Below are 16506 nucleotides of genomic sequence, written 5' to 3'. Positions count from 1 at the left end.
GTCTCAGTTCTCGATCCTTCATCCTAAGGTAAAGTCTAAAGAAAACTTTCAAAGTCTCAGTAGGAAGGTGCATGTCAGGGATTCTCTAGTTTAGCCATGTATTCATTCCACAAATACTTGTTGAAAGTCTGCTGCGGTTTCTAGCTCTCTCCTCTGTCTCTCTGTCTCTGTCTCTGTCTCTCTCTCTTTCTCTCTCCCTCTCCCTCTCTCTCTCCTCTCAATATTTACAATATCCCTTCCCCCTTCCAGTGGGATATATGCTATTATAAATGTCACCTGGCTGCTACACAGAAGGTGAGATAGGGGTGATCATTTGCCCTTGTTGTAGACTTTAAATTCTGCACAATAACCTGCTTCCCGTTCAACATAAAGCTTTCAAGGGACACTAAGGAAATTGATGCAACAGAAACAAGAAGCTCAGTTTGTTTTATTGCTGTTGCTGCTGTCTTTGTTTCTCCTGGCCATGCATTTGTATTCAGTTCCTTACCCTGTTCTTTTTACTGCTTGAGGCAGAGAGCGTGGGGAAGGAATGAGAATTCCCCAGACAAAACCCTGGCGGATGAAGTAGAGAGGCTCCCCTAGGACACTAGGAGCAAGAGAAACCGAATAGCAGACTCTACGGATGTTATTTTTAAAAGAGACTCACAATAGCTTTGTCAGCATAATGTTGGAGAAGAAATGAGATGTGGTCGTTTTCTCTTTCCTTCTCTTCACCTCCCTCCTTCCGGCTCTCCCTTCCTCTCCTTCAGTCATTTGTTTTTGCTCTCCCTTTCCTTCCAACTTTCTTTCTTTTTAAACCTTTTAAAATCCATGTATTTACTTAACGGGATAGAAAGGGTTTCTGGGTGCATGTATGAAAGTTAGGTGCACTTTGGAGGTGTCAGTTCTCGCCTTTCACCACCTGGGAGGGTTGAATTTAGATCATCAGGCTTGATGTTGTGTCTTTCCTAACTAGACCATCTCAGCAGTCTGAATCTTTGTCTCTCTAATACTAGTTCTTCTCTATCTTTTGACTACTTTGGTCTACCTGTCTATAACCCACCTTACTATCTAGCTGGGTAACTCTTTTCCTGACTGTGTCTGTCTGTACCTCCCTCCATTCTCGGATTCTAGTTCTAATCAGTTTTATCATAATCATAAATCTAATCATAAAGACATAAGCCTTTAGGACAATTTTTTGCTGTACTGGAAGGGTTATTTGCCTTGGGGAATGAGTTAAGTTATCTTAAAAAGTAGATATTATGCAATCTTATTATAATTTCTCCCTCTCTGTCTTTACATTGAAGGGAGACAAAGGTGGTACCCAAGTTAGCCAACTTCATAATCTTATCCTTAAAAGGTCATGTTTTTTTCATTCTATGAATACTGAGTATAGTCATTATCTCTCTGCTAGGCACAAAGAGCAATGCTCATACTTCTCTTCTTTATAGAAATTGTCTCTTTGGCCTAGAGTTGGACAATATAATTTGCTGCAGCCCCCTTCATTGGGATTGGATTTATGGTGAATTTCCCTTGTGTTGGATCTTAACTTTTATTGTATCTGAATTGACCATTGTCCATGGTCATTGTGAAGCTGTGGGAAGTACTCACCTCGTATCTCTGTCCTTGTTAGAAGTACCTAACATGCTGGTCACTGGACTTTTCAGCGGGCTCATACCCATCATCCAATAACTAAATTATAATGAATAGACTTATTCTGGCATGTGGGATAATATCTTACTATGTAAACTGTTTGCAGAAATAAACAAGAGATTTGGGGGGGCTTGGAAGAGACTCAAGGTTCTGCTGTTCCTAAATGCAATGACTCCCTTTACAGATAACAACAGAAAAATTTAAGTCCTTTCCCCACACCCATGATCCCAGGTTCTTTCTCAAACCTAGAATGGTAAATTTCTGTGTGCCTGTTGTTCAGACATAATAGCATGCTCTCAAAGTGTTACAGGTGTGCAGTCAGAAATGTCAACCATAAGCGCCAACCTGGGTACCAAATTTCGAGAGCGTTTTCATTGTTGATAATTTACTCTCGGTCCTTGCAGTTTCCATTATTGTCCCTCTAGATCCCCATTGCATTTTCTGCTCTCAGTTTCTACAGTTTTCACTCCTTCTGAAAATGGAGTCATGCATGTTTTCATTTACTCAGCACAATCTCTGCCAGTTTCATTTGTCGAGTGATTCTCAAGCTTCCTTACACTGCAACCTTTTAAAAGAGTTCTTCATACTGTGGTGACACCCAACCATAGAATAATTTTCATTGCTACTTCATAACTAATTTTGTTATTGATATGAATTGTAATATAAATATCTGATATGCAGGATTTCTCATATGGGAACCCAAAGGGGTCTTGATCCACCGGATAAGAACCACTGAATAAGCTGTTGGGTATAACAGGACTTCCTTTAATTATTTTCCACTTTAAGGCTAAAGAAGACTATCCTAATGTGACTAAGGACCATAGGTTCAACAGTTTCTAGTTTGGATGCTCTGTTCTACAGCTGCTACTGATTGCTAAAGCCAAAGGAGAAATGTTTATTACTGTCCCCCTTTCCATGTCAATCTCCCACAGATGAACCCAGCCGGTGCTATTTCCACGATGGAGATGGGATGTGTGAAGAGTTTGAACAAAAAACTAGCATTAAAGACTGTGGTGTCTACACACCCCAGGGGTTCCTGGACCAGTGGGCATCGAATGCTTCAGTATCCCATCAAGACCAGCAGTGCCCAGGTTGGGTTGTTATCGGGCAACCAGCAGCATCCCAGGTAAGCTCCTAATTTGGGGGGGCTCCTGCTAAAGGCTCCCCTTTTCATTGCTGTGGCTCTCAAGGTGCCCACTTCAAACACAGTGTCACAGGACAGGTCCAACTGAGCATTTCTTCAGCCAAGCAGCTGCTCAGTACCACTGGTTAAGGATACAGCACGCAGCAGTGAAGGAGGGGATGCAAGCATCATGTGAAAAACAGCTATGCCCCATGTTCTTTATATTATGACTCAGATACAGGAAAGAACTCTGTTTTGAATATACAATTGGAATTCAATGGGGGTGAGAACTATTTGTGAAATCTTTAGAATCTTTGGTCTTTTTTTTTTTTTTTTTTTAAGGCAGTACTTCTACCTGGCCAGCACAGTGGTCATTTCTGAAGCTAATCGGTCTCCTGACCTTACAGATGAGCCATGTTTCTCAGTCATCTCTCTCTAATATGGCTTCTTTATTTCAAGCTCACTGAGGTCCAACTGAAATTTAGATAAATGAGAAACTGGGCCTTGGGTTGGGGTCCGATGAGAATTATTGAGTGTGGTGTAAAGTAGTACTTATTCATTTTCACCTTTTTTCATCATCTTTCCTACTCCTGCTCCTATTATTGAATTTTTTACTTGCTCAGTTGTATGTGTGAGTAGATGCCCTCAGGAGAGTGGAAAGATGTGGGTACTCTGGATCCCCTGGTGCCATCCATGTGCAGTGCTAGCCTAGCAAGGAATGGGTCAGCATCCCCCTCTACTTTATGACTCAGCACTTGGTCTCGCCTGCATGGTCCTTCCTTCACAGAGAACTTCAAGTGACTTATCTGTGTCCTCTCTTGTCTCCCACAGTGGACTGCCACAGCTCTGAGAATAGACTAGGCTCCATTCATCTTTTCCCATCTTCAAAGGCCAGCAAGTAGATAACGCTAGGAGCCAGCATTGTCTGAGTTTTGCTTTGATTGTAAATGCTCACATGCATGCATGGCATGCACGCGCACGCGCATGCGTGTGCGCACACACACCTACTTACAAGTGAGGCCAAGAGAAGATGTCCAGTCATTGTTTCTCCATCACATCAAAGAGGCATGAATTTCAAATTCAGATAGCATCCTATTCTTAGAGGTGTTTGAAAAATGTCATTCAAATGAGGGAATTATTAGTACTCTAAGAACCTTTCAAACACAGGAGCAATGGGGGCAACTGTGCTTAAAAACCATCCAAAGATTATTGCTTGTCATGTGAGCTAAAGGAAAAAATTCCCCATCTCATTTGGGAAAAAAAGGACTTTCATGGGACAATTAATCCAATCTTGTAGGGAGAAGGCTGTCAAGAATTACGGCTGATTAGTTCTAACTAAACAAGAATCCAATTAAAAAATCATTATAAATACTAACTTCTCGATCTATAAAGAGGAGAGGAGGAAACAAAATCATCCTATTGAATTATTCATTGTTACCAATTTTATTTTAATGAAATTGACTAGGTTCCATTACTCTGAGCTTGGATATAGTCTTTGTAAGGACACTTCAGCTGTAACGAAATTTGCCATAATGAGGTCGCCTTGCTTGAGTATACAGGGTCAGTGTGTGCAGCCTAGACGCAGCATCAGGAAAACGAAAACGAAGCCTTGGAGGGTACAGAACAACAGTGCTCCAGTTTCCTTGCATAAAAACATATATCCCTACCTCACATGTACACATCTGCCCATGCACACAGGTACAGTCATGTGCACACAAATAGACATGCACTCATACAGGCAGCATATAGGCAAGCTCTAGTTCTGAAGATATTGCTCCCTTATGGCAACAGGCAAGGAGAAAACATGGCTATGCCACTCATTACCTTGGTCAGGGATTAGAGGAATCTAGTAGTTCATTTTTACCCTGTCAGTGTTCCTAGTGAAGACTTTGATGGCATGAGGTGGAGCTGGGAGGCTCTTGAGAGCTGGATTGAAGAATAAGAGAGAAAGGTGTTCCTTGGATCCCTCTCCTTCCTTAGGCATGATCTTCTTCTCCCTTCGCTTTCTTCCCCTCCTTCTCCTTTTCATTTTCCCTCCTTCTTCATTATCCATTCTTCCAACCCCTTCTCATCCTTTTCCCTTATACCCCACCCACATATGTATGTATGAATAGGCCCATAGGATCTCAGTCCAGACACTGACCGAATAAAACACAATAAAACAGAGGTAAAGGAGTCAGTAGTAGCTGAATTTCTCCACCCAACATGCTAAACATACACATATAGCCAACTACCTCGCCTATTTCTCTCTCTCTCTCTCTTTTTTGGAGGGGGGGGGCGCTCACTTTTAAAACTTTATTCACTTCAAAACCTTTATCAGAGATATGGTTCTATCCTGGGGCAGGGGTAGCCTTGGCCTTCAGAATTGATGTTACCTCCTTCTCCAGGAGGAGCTGGAGAGATGGCTCAGAGGTTAAGAGCATTGCCTGCTCTTCCAAAGGTTCTGAGTTCAATTCCCAGCAACCACATGGTGGCTCACAACCATCTGTAATGGGGACTGGTGCCCTCTTCTGGGCTGCAGGCATACACACAGACAGAATATTGTATACATAATAAATAAATATTTACAAAAGAACCAATCTGTTGTCTACCTTGGAGCCCAGGAGGATGTGCAGTGGTTTTCTAAATCAGTACATAACCTGTATGCAAAAATTCCAATCATGAAGGAATGTTTTAGAAGATGACAGTGGAAACCTAGAACCCATACCCAAAGTGGGGAGTTGCTGGATTCCACGGAAACAGATAAAGCTCTAGATGACATGTGTCAGGGGCTCAAATCCTCTCAGAGCCAAATCATAGTCTCCTGTAATGGAGGCTGTTCCCACTCCCTGCCATACACACTCCCTCATCTGCAGTCTGCAATCTTCACCAGGAGAAGCTTGACCTTAGGGATTATGAAAAAGAATAGCTCTTCCCCTTTCCCCTTTACAATCCACTTTATCTCACTCTCTGCAAGCCTTTCTGTGGTGTTATAAAAGCTCAGGTATTTTCTGGGTCTATGTACCTATACCCATGAAAGTTTAAGACCCCATCTCTAACCTCTGCGCTGTGTAAAGACATAGGCGTGAGAATTGTCTCCAGATCATAGTTGCATCAGAGCAATTCTGCACATGCTTGGGACTAGGGAGAATGAGGAACACTCTGTTTTGTGAGATTAGAATACCAATCTAAACTTGAGCTTTGCTTTTGCATAACCCTGCCACTTCTAATGATTTCCAGTCCCTCTCCCCCATTCTCCTTAAGCAAGTTTCCCAAATTTGGTTATAGTAAAACTTCCCTTGAATGCTGAGTCTTGTATCCAAATGTTATCAGACACATCAAAGCTTCCCGGTTTTGCAAATGGGGCCCAATCTCCTATAATAAGAGACATTCCTTGGATATTTGGGTTATGCACCTTCCTGACCCAGCTGGAATCAAGAAGTTCCTGTAAGCGAGCAAAAATTGAAAGGAAGAAAGAGAATCAGGTTATCTTTCTTCTGGGAACCTTAGAAATGGTTTGGTTTGGTTTAAGTGCTTGCAAAGATCTTGTCTTATTCATCCTTTGTTTCCATGCCTCACATTTCTCTAATGCTTTACACCAAAGGCTGCCAAAATGCAAAGCACGTACGCCTTCCTTGTGCTCTCATCACCAGAGCTTCCAACTGAGGCTACCTCGTCCTGTCTACACAGGCAGCCCCTCTTTGCCATGGCTTAAAGAAGAGATGGAGATGCTCCAATGGTCTAGAATTCACAGTGTTCTTGCAGGGATTACAGAAAGCCAAGGCTCTCTTGCTGCTCTCTGAGAGCTTAACTATTACACTGCAACAGAATAGTCACCTGAAAACAGTAGTCAAAGATCTTAGGGTGTAAAATCCAGAGGAAATTCTCCAAGAAAGGAAACACACAGTTGCTGTCTTACTATGCCAGCTGGGATCACAGCCAGCATGCTGTGTGGAACAGTCCTGTGCCCACTTCTAGAACATATAGGATAAATCATAGAAACAACGTTTACCCAGTTTCTCTAGCTCCACACCGAACAGGATTAGTGGTCTCCATTTACAGATGAACACACTAAGGATTTGGGCTAAGGTCTGGCAAGGACCAAATTGGGACACAGGCCTTTGTGTTCAGGTACGAGCCCGGATGCAGACTAAGCAGCTCACATCTACTTCTGAGTTGGGTGTGGGAAAATGGTTGGAAGAATGAATGCTTTCTGTGTCATCTAGTCTGTCCTGCACATTTAAGAATACCAAGAAAGTGGGATCTCTTGCATGCAGTACATCAAATATCACTCAGTTGTTCCATATTCCTGCCGAGGTACCCAACCTCTGCTTCCACTCTTTTTTCAATAATTACCTTATTGGGGTAGTGTGGGTTTCAGAAAGGGATTTGCATTCATGGACAGCATTTACTTTAGTCGTATTCACACTCTGAGCTCCCGCCTTTTTCCTTCTTCTAGCCCTACCTGTATCTGTTAATCCTCCTCTACTTTTCTTGTGATGTGGTATATAATCACACACACACACACACACACACACACACACACACACACAATGTAGGATCCATTTTCGAGAGAAAACATTCAGTATTTATCCTCCCAACTCTAACTCATTTGTCTTAATGTGATTACTTTAGTTCTGTATTCCTTCTTTATAACGAAATGAAACAGCATTGTGTATTTATACCGCGTTCAGCCTCCGTGCCTTTAGCCTGAGCATCGCCTTTTCAGAAAACCTTCTAAAATGTGTACAGTATAAGGGGGCATTAAAAAAAAAAAGCAGAGCGAGCACTTCAAGTCCCTACCTCTGCATGTGAAACAGAGGCCTTAAGTTTAGAATGTGTGCCTGGTTATTGCCGGAGGAGGGAAGGAAAAAGAGGGGAAGCACAGTCTTTCACAAGCTATCTCTTCTCACAAGCTATACACAGGAAACCCCAAAATACCAAGAAAAGATAATCATGAAATCTGTACATCTTTGATGGCCACAGTCTTTGTCAGGACAGTGGGGGAACCCACTAGTGTCCTTTTGCATTCTTATCTCCAAAGCGAAGGGCAAGATGTATCCTGGGTTCTTTGAGCATAAGGGTCAGAAATCACTCTGCATTTTGTCTGGGCATGTTGGCATTCTGATCTCCACCGGGAGAAGAGAGGATTGGAAATTCAATATCACCCTTGACTACATAGAGAGTGTGAGACTAGTCTGTGTCATACACACACACACACATGCATGCATATGACTCTGCAGGATTGTTCATGTGTAAAAGAAAAATGAAATGAAAACCATCTTCATATATGCACTTTGATGCTCTGGAGAAAATGCTTAGACAGGGAGCCCCAGAGAAGAGCTGGGGGACACATCTGTGGAAGTGATTGTTGAGCTGAAACTTTTTTTTATTTTTATTTTATTGATTTTTATTGTGTTCTACATTTTTCTCTGCTCCCCGCCCTGCTTCTCCCCTTTCCTTCAACCCTCTCCCAAGGTCCCCATGCTCCCAGTTTACTCAGGAGACCTTATCTTAAGAAGGGTAAACTGAGGAAGAGGACAAGGGATGGGCATGAAGAGCATGTTGTCTATGTAAAAAGAGACATGGAGACGAAGACGGTGACAGAGACAAAACAAATGGCACACAAAAAGTAAAAAAAAAAAAAAAAAGAAGGCTGATAAGAAAGCAAAACCTCAGAAAAAATGAGTCAGGAGGGGGTCTCAGAGATGCCACAGATGCTTGGAGTTTTTCTTTACCCCCAGAGGAGCTGTGGGAAGCTTCTCTGAGGCTTTAAGCCTGAGGTGAACTTGGGGTAAGCTAAGATGGAAAGAACAGCAATAATGCCTTCTAAAGCCATCCTGTATGCCAGACCCCATCGAGCACTTCATTTCCTGTGTACTCCACAGCTGCCTCCTGAACACAACAGGCTTTTCTCAAACTGAAGAGGCTGGCTCAGAGACACGAAATCCTTCCCACACCTCTCTTCCCTGTTTCCTTCTACCTTGCTACAGGTGTCACATGAAAACATCTCGACTAGAAAATTTTGTACTGGGAAACATTTCCCCAGTGCTACTCAGACAATAATATTTGTGAAGAACAAGGAGAAATCTTGGCCTCCGTGCCTAATGCTGAGGAGACAGTTCCAAAGGCTGTCTATCCCATCCCTCCTTGTCCCTGCCTTCAACCATAGCGTTAAGTTCTTCTCATTAGGAAAATGGGGCAGCCTTTGCCAATGGTGGGGAAGGAGAGGGAAAGGGAACATGCTGAAACGCTGGAGCAGATAGATTCCAAGTAGTTTCCCCAAAGGCCCAAGGGATCTGCTTTCTCCTGGTGGTTTCTGAATAATTGTTCAAGAGCACATGTGCAAGTCATCTGAGGGGACAGAACAGAAAGTACCGTGCTCTGTTACAGCCTGTCCACTCCTGCGGGGCACCCAAACTCCCTCCAGACGAGCACAAGACGGAGTCCCCAAGTTGTCATCCCTTAAGCCCATTAGACCTTGGGCTGTGAGAGATGTTAAATCCACTAAAGCTCTCAGAGACACTCCTGGTTTCCTTCCCAGCCCTCTTTCTCCACCCTTCACTCATCTGCCCTTCTACAGAAGATGAAACTCTGGCATTGTGTTTGGACTTGGAATTCCATCTGAAAATATTTTAGTGATGAAAGTTTGAAACAAATGCTACTAATTGACATCTGTAAATAGGTATGTCTAGGGCCCTTTGCTTCCTGGTTACGTGACATCAGTCAAGTCAGACCTCTGATCCCCATATAATTTCTGTTTTTCAAGGTAGGAGTGAGATTATGTGGCCTGCGATTTCCCTTCGGATAACAGACTCTTTCAGAAATGCTGTTGTCTCCTGTTACTGGGGGACATACATGATTTAAAATAGCACACGGCGTTACTTTAGAATTACTTTTCTTAGTATATGTGTATGGATGCCTTGCCTGCTCCGTGTCTGTGCATGTGTGCCTCAGATGCCTGAAGCTAGAAGTACAGACAGTTGTAAGCTGTCATGTAGGGGCTGGGAATTGAATCCATCTACTCTGGAAGAGCAGCCAGTGCTCTTACCTACTGAGCCATCTCTCCAGTCCTAGAATATAGATTTTTAAAACGTGATTTTCCAGCACAGACATTTGAGAAGCTAGCGACTTAGAGAGTTCCCAAGTCTTATCTCACTTAAGATTTGACTTTCACTAAATAGATTCCTGCACCTCCCCATCCTCCCATTCTTATGGAGTGATTCTGGTGTCCCACCTCTCTGAAGTACCATTTTTAGCAATGGGATGGCATGGAGATAAACAATATGGCCACCATTCTCAAGGGAGAAAGATAATGCTATGGGACCCTCTACTGTGGCAAAGCATACGGTGAGGAAGTGCTCTGATATATGAGTTAACTGTGGCAGGATGTGCTTTGCGGAGGACGGGTGAGTTGGCTTGGAAGGTAAGCATGGAATTGGTTTTCTTTGCCATGGGCATTGGGAGTAAATAAAGAGGCCGTATTATGGCTTCTTTGCCATGGGCATTGGGAGTAAACAAAGAGGCCGTATTATGGCGTCATTGTCACATTATCATTGCCTAAGCATCACAGCCAGAAAAAATTGGAATGTGTACCTGTCAATTTTGTGACATCTGACAAAGGACCTCTCTTTTACAAGCTTCAGTTTCCCTCGCCTGCAAACAGGGCAGGCCATCCTCTCTGTGTTATGGTCTTGATGGTGCAATGAGCTAACATACCAAGTACACAGTACATGTTTGCCTCCTACGGAGCATTGGATTAATTTGCCATCTCATTCCCTATAAAACATTTGGTACTAGAGTAACTACGTTTGACAGGGGAACAAAATATTGACAGGTAGAGAAGAAACAGAGAGTGAGCCAACCCTTCTGGGCAGGCCCCAAGCATGGATTACCCCTCAAGAACTGTGCCATGTGTAGTCCCGAGGGCATGCTTCAAGAGCAAGCCTCTATCACACAGATGCCAGAGGATTTGACTTGAAGGCCAAGAACAAGCAGGGCTCTGTGGCTTGAGGCTCAGTCCTCAGAGTGCTCTGCGGATATCAGACCCTTCTCTTGCCATCCTTCTCCACGGCTCATCTAGGAAGATTCCAAGGCTTTGTTTATGTCCTCCATCCAAGCCTGACCCACCCTGATCTTGGTGCCTGTATTCTCCACTTCAGCTTCAGGACCAGATCCTCCTTCCATGCCTGCCTTTGCTTAGACCTCCTCGGAGATCCTTTACTGTGCCTTTCTGTAAGCATTTAATATTCTCTATTCATCCCACTCTCCCTCTCTCTTTCACCCCATCCCCCAAGCTATTGCTTTGTTTCACGCGGTGTCACCAGCCTTAGCCAACATGGCCTTTGCTGTATAATTTAGTTCCATGTTCTGTACCTGAGTGGCATGTGAAACTGGACTTTAAAGCGCTTAGGAAGAAGCGTCAGTCAGGTTATGCCGAGCCTGCTCCTTTGGTGGTATTGAGTTCTGCCCCCAAACCACACGCTCATTTCTCTAGTCTGAAATTAAACTTTCACAAGGCAGGCATGAAGAGGGGCTTGTGAAGGGAGCTGGGGTTTGGCTCAGCCCAGGATTCTGGTTTTGTTTGTGTGCATGCTCCTTTGTTTGTGTTTGTTTTTCAAGGCCCCCGTGCTCTACTCTCTAGCTCACTCCAGGTCCTGCCTTTGAAAAGTCAGTTTCGAAGTGTAATCTGGAGAATCAGACCAGAAGAGGCTTTCTACCTTTACTTTGACTATGTAGCATTCTTAAAACTTCAATTTCTTCAACTAGTCCTAAGCACAAACAAGTCCTAGATACATTTGAACATATTCAATTTTCAAAGATAAATGGGCTCCAAGTGTCCCATGGAAGGTACTGCTACTGAGAAGCATACATCTTCTGTGTCCCACTGTGCTTTTCCTCAAGCTCGGCCTTTGTGTATATATAGTTGGTGGAAGGGGACATTTGATTAGTGTGTGTGATTTTTCCCCTTCCTGAGAAAGAGTATGCCCATCCTTAGAGAGACATGGGCTTGGACAAGGTCTGTTGTGCTAGTAAATGCTGTTTTAGGGAGTACAGAGGCTACCTGGGTGATACCCAAACCTGCATTCACCACCTGAAAGCGGGAGATGCAGAAACAGAACAGCAGTTGAATGCAAACCAAGGAAGAATATTGCTTGACACATATCAAGAGGCTAAAGTCACAACTATGTCTGAGAGAAAACAAAACCTTGTCATTACTGAGAGCTGCAGACCAACGAGCTGTCCACTGGAACATCCTACTTGGACAGAAACGCCCTACATTGGCCCTGTCTTACACAGCAATCCTCAGCCACCTATGACACCAAGTCATTAAATGTGACTCGTGTAACCATGAAGGCACAGGTTTCGTGGATTTAAATTTAAGTGACTTCTTAGAGACTATGAGATGGCACAAGGCACCTGGCATGCCCCCTAAGTCCATTCATTAAATTAAATTACTAGAACTCCACAGTGGAATAGCACACCCATTTCCCAGATAGGGAAGGGAAGCCTCTGGAAGAGCCGCACACTTCGTGGCAGGAGCACCACTCACACTTTCTAGCTCTCAGCACCCTCGCGTTCTATATCATGCCACCTCTCCCGAGATGCTGTCCGAACCCCTCTCTCTTTCCCAGAATGAGGTACGATGGACTGACTTCCTTTGTCTGCACCTGCTCTCATGAGAGGATTTTGTCCTTAGAATACGTTCTCCTATATTCAGAAGACCTGGCTGGTCGCCATCAGGACTTGTTTCTAAAGCTTTCTATATCCTTTCTCACAGCCCGCAGCTGTGTAGCAGGAAGGCCTGGTGCAGTTGGTATGAACTTTTCTATATACCTTAAAGGGCATGATTTCGGAGGAATGGATGACCCGGAAGAGTGTTTTCTTTCCTCCTGTAGAGAGATGCATCACTCTTTGTGGCACATTTTAAAGTCTATTAGCCATAATTCAGGTCTAGGATTCTTGCGATTAACATTGGACTTTTATACCAAATAAACAAATGTTGAGCTAAGCATTTGGGCTCTACCGTCTGTCTTTAGTTATTTCCAATGCCTAACGTGGACTCTTCACACTTGGAGAACTCTTCATAATTTGGAGAAAATGTTTCTGTATTTATTAAATGACACCAGTATAAACTACATATGCTGAGGGCATCTCCTTTGTGACTGGATTGAATCAACAAGTTGTGTCATGAAGTGGTAAATTGAATATTTGGGTCATTATTCTCTGTGAACACAGGTGGCCTGAGCAGGCTTAGCCTTCTTAATCACCTGATGTATCTATCACTTGGTGAATGGTGATGATGATGCTTATCTGAAGATAAGAAAGAGGGAGAGCTTTATGCTCCTTTATGCCTTCAGAGTTGAACCCTACCTTACATCTTTCAGACTTTCCCTTGATGCTGTTGGCTGCGTGTTCTGCCATCTAATGTTGTCATAAGATTATAATAAAGGTTAAAGAATAAACATTCCCTTTATGAATGGCTTTACACAGACAGTAGGAAATGGATTTTGGAGGCTTAGATTTGGGGAAGTCTCTGCTTCTTTGCCTCCTGATACTGTGGAGAGATCAGGTATCAAGAAAATCCCCATGAATGGATTCCTAAAGAGATCGATGGAAGTGTAGATCACTTTCAGAGTGGTCTCCCAGTAAGAGGCTATGCTTTGGTGGGTGCGAAGGAGTAAGAGACAGAAAAAGATGGAGAGAGGAAGAGGAAGGAAGAAAGAAGGAAATGTAGTGGGGAAAGGGATTATGGGTTATAATGGCAAATGGAAGGGGGAATGATGTCATCACAATAGTAAACAGCAAGTACTAATGGCAACAGAATTGTAATACCAATAATAAATGAGCATAGCAGACTGTGAAGGGCTTTTAGTGTAGTAATAGGAGCGGCGGGGCTGCGTCCCCAGCACCCTGACCGCCTGGCTAGCTTATACCCCAAAATAATTACATGGACACTATATTCTTTTAAACACTGTTTGCTTGGCCCATTAGCTCTAGCCCTTACTGGCTAATTCTGATATCCCGATCAACCCATCTCTAATAAACTGTGTAGCTCCGGTCTTACCGGGAAAATTCTAGCCTACGTCCATCCTGGGTCAGAGCTTCATCACGTGTCTGCCCAGGAGAGGGGAGCATGACATCTCTGAGCTCACTTCCTCTTCCTCCCAGCATTCTGTTCTGTTTACTCCTCCCGCCTATGTTTTAACCTATCAGGGCCAAGCAGTTTCTTTATTGCTTAACCAATGAAATCAACAGATTGATATATGACACTCCCACATTTTAGGGTAACAACTCTCTGGAACTCTATACTGTGTGTTCACATTCAAACCTGATGCACATCCTATGAAGCAGCTGATATAATTTTCACTAGTTTACAGAAGAATTACAATAAGAAGCTTTCAGTTGGCCCAAAGGTGAACTGGGACTGTCTAGAGATGTTGCCCGAAAAAGCATAGGAAGAAGAGAAGGGTAGAAAGGAAAAACATTCTATTGTGCTTGGTGTTCCTACACCTGTGTGTGCTCAGGAACTCTTTCAATTCTAAGTCATATCTTCAGAACAGAAACTCATCTCACTTTGCAGTGGGGAAATACAGGAAGTGACTGGTTTGACATCATTCAATTAGTGAGTGGCAAAAGCTGAATTTCCAAAACGCATAACTTCGACATCAACATATGTCAAGCTTCCTCTATCCCGTGGAAAGAGTCAAGAATGAGCCAGGTGTAGGGGAAGTGGAGGTGTTCTTCTGTAGGATCCTAAACATAATGTGTGCACAGAAGCAAGCTGATTTGGCCAATGGTGAAAGCATGGTTCTAGGAGGTCCCCATCTCTCAGAGACTCTTCCAATCAGCTGGTAGAGAAGAAAGTCGGGGCACCCGAGGAACCCCAAAAGCTTCATATCTTGCTGATCACAGCTACTATCTCTGTTTCTGAAATCTCTCCTGCCAGTCCAGAGAGTCATGATACCTATTTTTCTCCTAAATACAGAGGTACTTCTTCAAACCACAAGGTCACATTTGCTTGGTCAACAGTTTCAGTAACTCCATTCTCTGCCCCTTGCACATGTCACTAAAGTCATCCTTGGAATCTTTTTCCAGAAGAAATGAAACTTTAGAAAAGCAAAGAGAAAAAAAAAACCAAGCATGTAGCATCTCTAGTAAGACATCAGAAAGCCCACATGCTAAAGGAGGAAGGAGGATCCCAGGAACAAATATGCACACCCCTGCTTTGCGGGCATGTATGGCCAGAGTTCTCTACAAGCACTGTGACTTGTGCTTCATCCCAAATACAATTTGTATAACACAGATCTTCGTTAGCAGGGCTGGAAAAAGCAGAGAGGGACAAAAACAAAAACAACCTGGTGACTCCCAGTTTTATGAACTTGGGAAATTTGTGTTCTTTTAGGACACATGTTTTGAAGTGAAAAATCACTCTTCTGACCTTTCTGAATTGACTGTTGTGATCAAGACTGCCATTAACCACTGCTTAGCTATTCCCAATCAAGGGTTTAGGTGACCAGAAATGGAGCTTGGATGTGGTCATCACTTTCTTGATTAACCCATGAGCATCCAGGGCTTTTCAGGGAGAAGTAGAGAGGAGATTGCAGGGGTCTGACAACCTCGCCCCTCAGCCTTTGAGCTGGGTGGTAAGGATTTCCTCACTGTGGGGTTTTGATCTGGAGTTGGCTATGAGTCCCAGTTCTGCTCCAAGGCCAATGAGATCATTCTTTTTTAATTAAAGTTAACTGGATTTGTAATTTTAGTTTTCGTATTTAAATCTTAAATAAGCAGTCTTGTACTACGAGGATGAGAGCAGAAGATACTGCTTCATGTTGTTCTAGCACCGTGGCTTTCTCTGCTGTGGTCTGCTCATAGAGTCTTCTCGATGGCTTCTTTCTCTAGAACTATCAGTGTCTTAGAGTTCTGAAGGAACATCCACAACTCTTGATTCTTAGCTGTATCAGGTGATGCCTCAGGACACCAGCTACTGGGTATATTCTCCTCTCTAGTGTCCAGTGTGTATTATGGATAGAAGTAAACAGAGATCTTTATATCTGACTCAGAGTCTATACTGATATTTAAAATATTTCTGGCTTTCAAAGTTTCATATGTTTATACAATATATACTGGTCATGTATCATGATCTAGAGTTTTTGAAATTTGCTTTCTGTATAACTCTAAAAGAAGAAATATCAGAAAACACAAAAATTATCATTTTTTTTTCAAAAATGCTTTGTTGGGAGCTGTATGCAGAATAAAGCACAGCCCTTGACCTTCATCCTTCGTGCTTATGCAACTGACAACATCTGGGAAGCTGGTTTTGTCGTGGCTCAGCTGTGGTTCAGTTTTCCACTACTTAAGCTGCATTTTTTTCTTTATCTCCAGAGTCTACTTGACACGAAAACTTTGCACTTCTGATCTGGCTTTAGCACCTTGCTTTCCATGCCCATCCTTTATATAAATTTTGAAGCCAAAACCAACCTATTTTTAAAATGTATGTCTACATGTAATTCTTCAGCCTTTTCTTTCCCATGTTGGAACCATTTTTGAAAATGGGTAAATACATAAGTCTCTGTTGGTATTTTCCTCTGGGTTTCATTTTTCTCACATATACCATGGAAATAAAGAACTTAGACCATAGTAAGAGCTAAATAAATGTTAGTTGAGAAGTGAATGAAAGAGAGAATAAAAATAATATAAGAGAAAGGTTTTCTTTTCAACAGAAGAAGGGTCAGCTGACTCTTTCAAAAGAAAACTTGGATTTATGAAGA

The 16506-nt window shown here is 42.9% G+C and overlaps 1 protein-coding gene across 1 annotated transcript in view; it reads left to right on the top strand.

The window, feature by feature from the left end:
* Positions 1-16506, top strand: part of Pappa (pappalysin 1) — a 228225-nt gene that overhangs the window by 135299 nt on the left and 76420 nt on the right. Inside the window, exon 10 of the mRNA XM_041632518.1 lies at positions 2565-2758. Within this exon, the coding sequence (XP_041488452.1) occupies positions 2565-2758 (194 nt within the window). The remainder of the gene's footprint in view (positions 1-2564; positions 2759-16506) is intronic.

This window comes from Microtus oregoni, unplaced genomic scaffold (assembly GCF_018167655.1).
Source record: "Microtus oregoni isolate MIOR12 unplaced genomic scaffold, Mior012 000041F_ref0000270, whole genome shotgun sequence".
In the NCBI taxonomy this organism is placed as follows: domain Eukaryota; kingdom Metazoa; phylum Chordata; class Mammalia; order Rodentia; family Cricetidae; genus Microtus; species Microtus oregoni.
The sequence above is the reverse complement of the archived record's forward strand: the minus strand, read 5'-3'. Positions and strand labels throughout refer to the sequence as shown.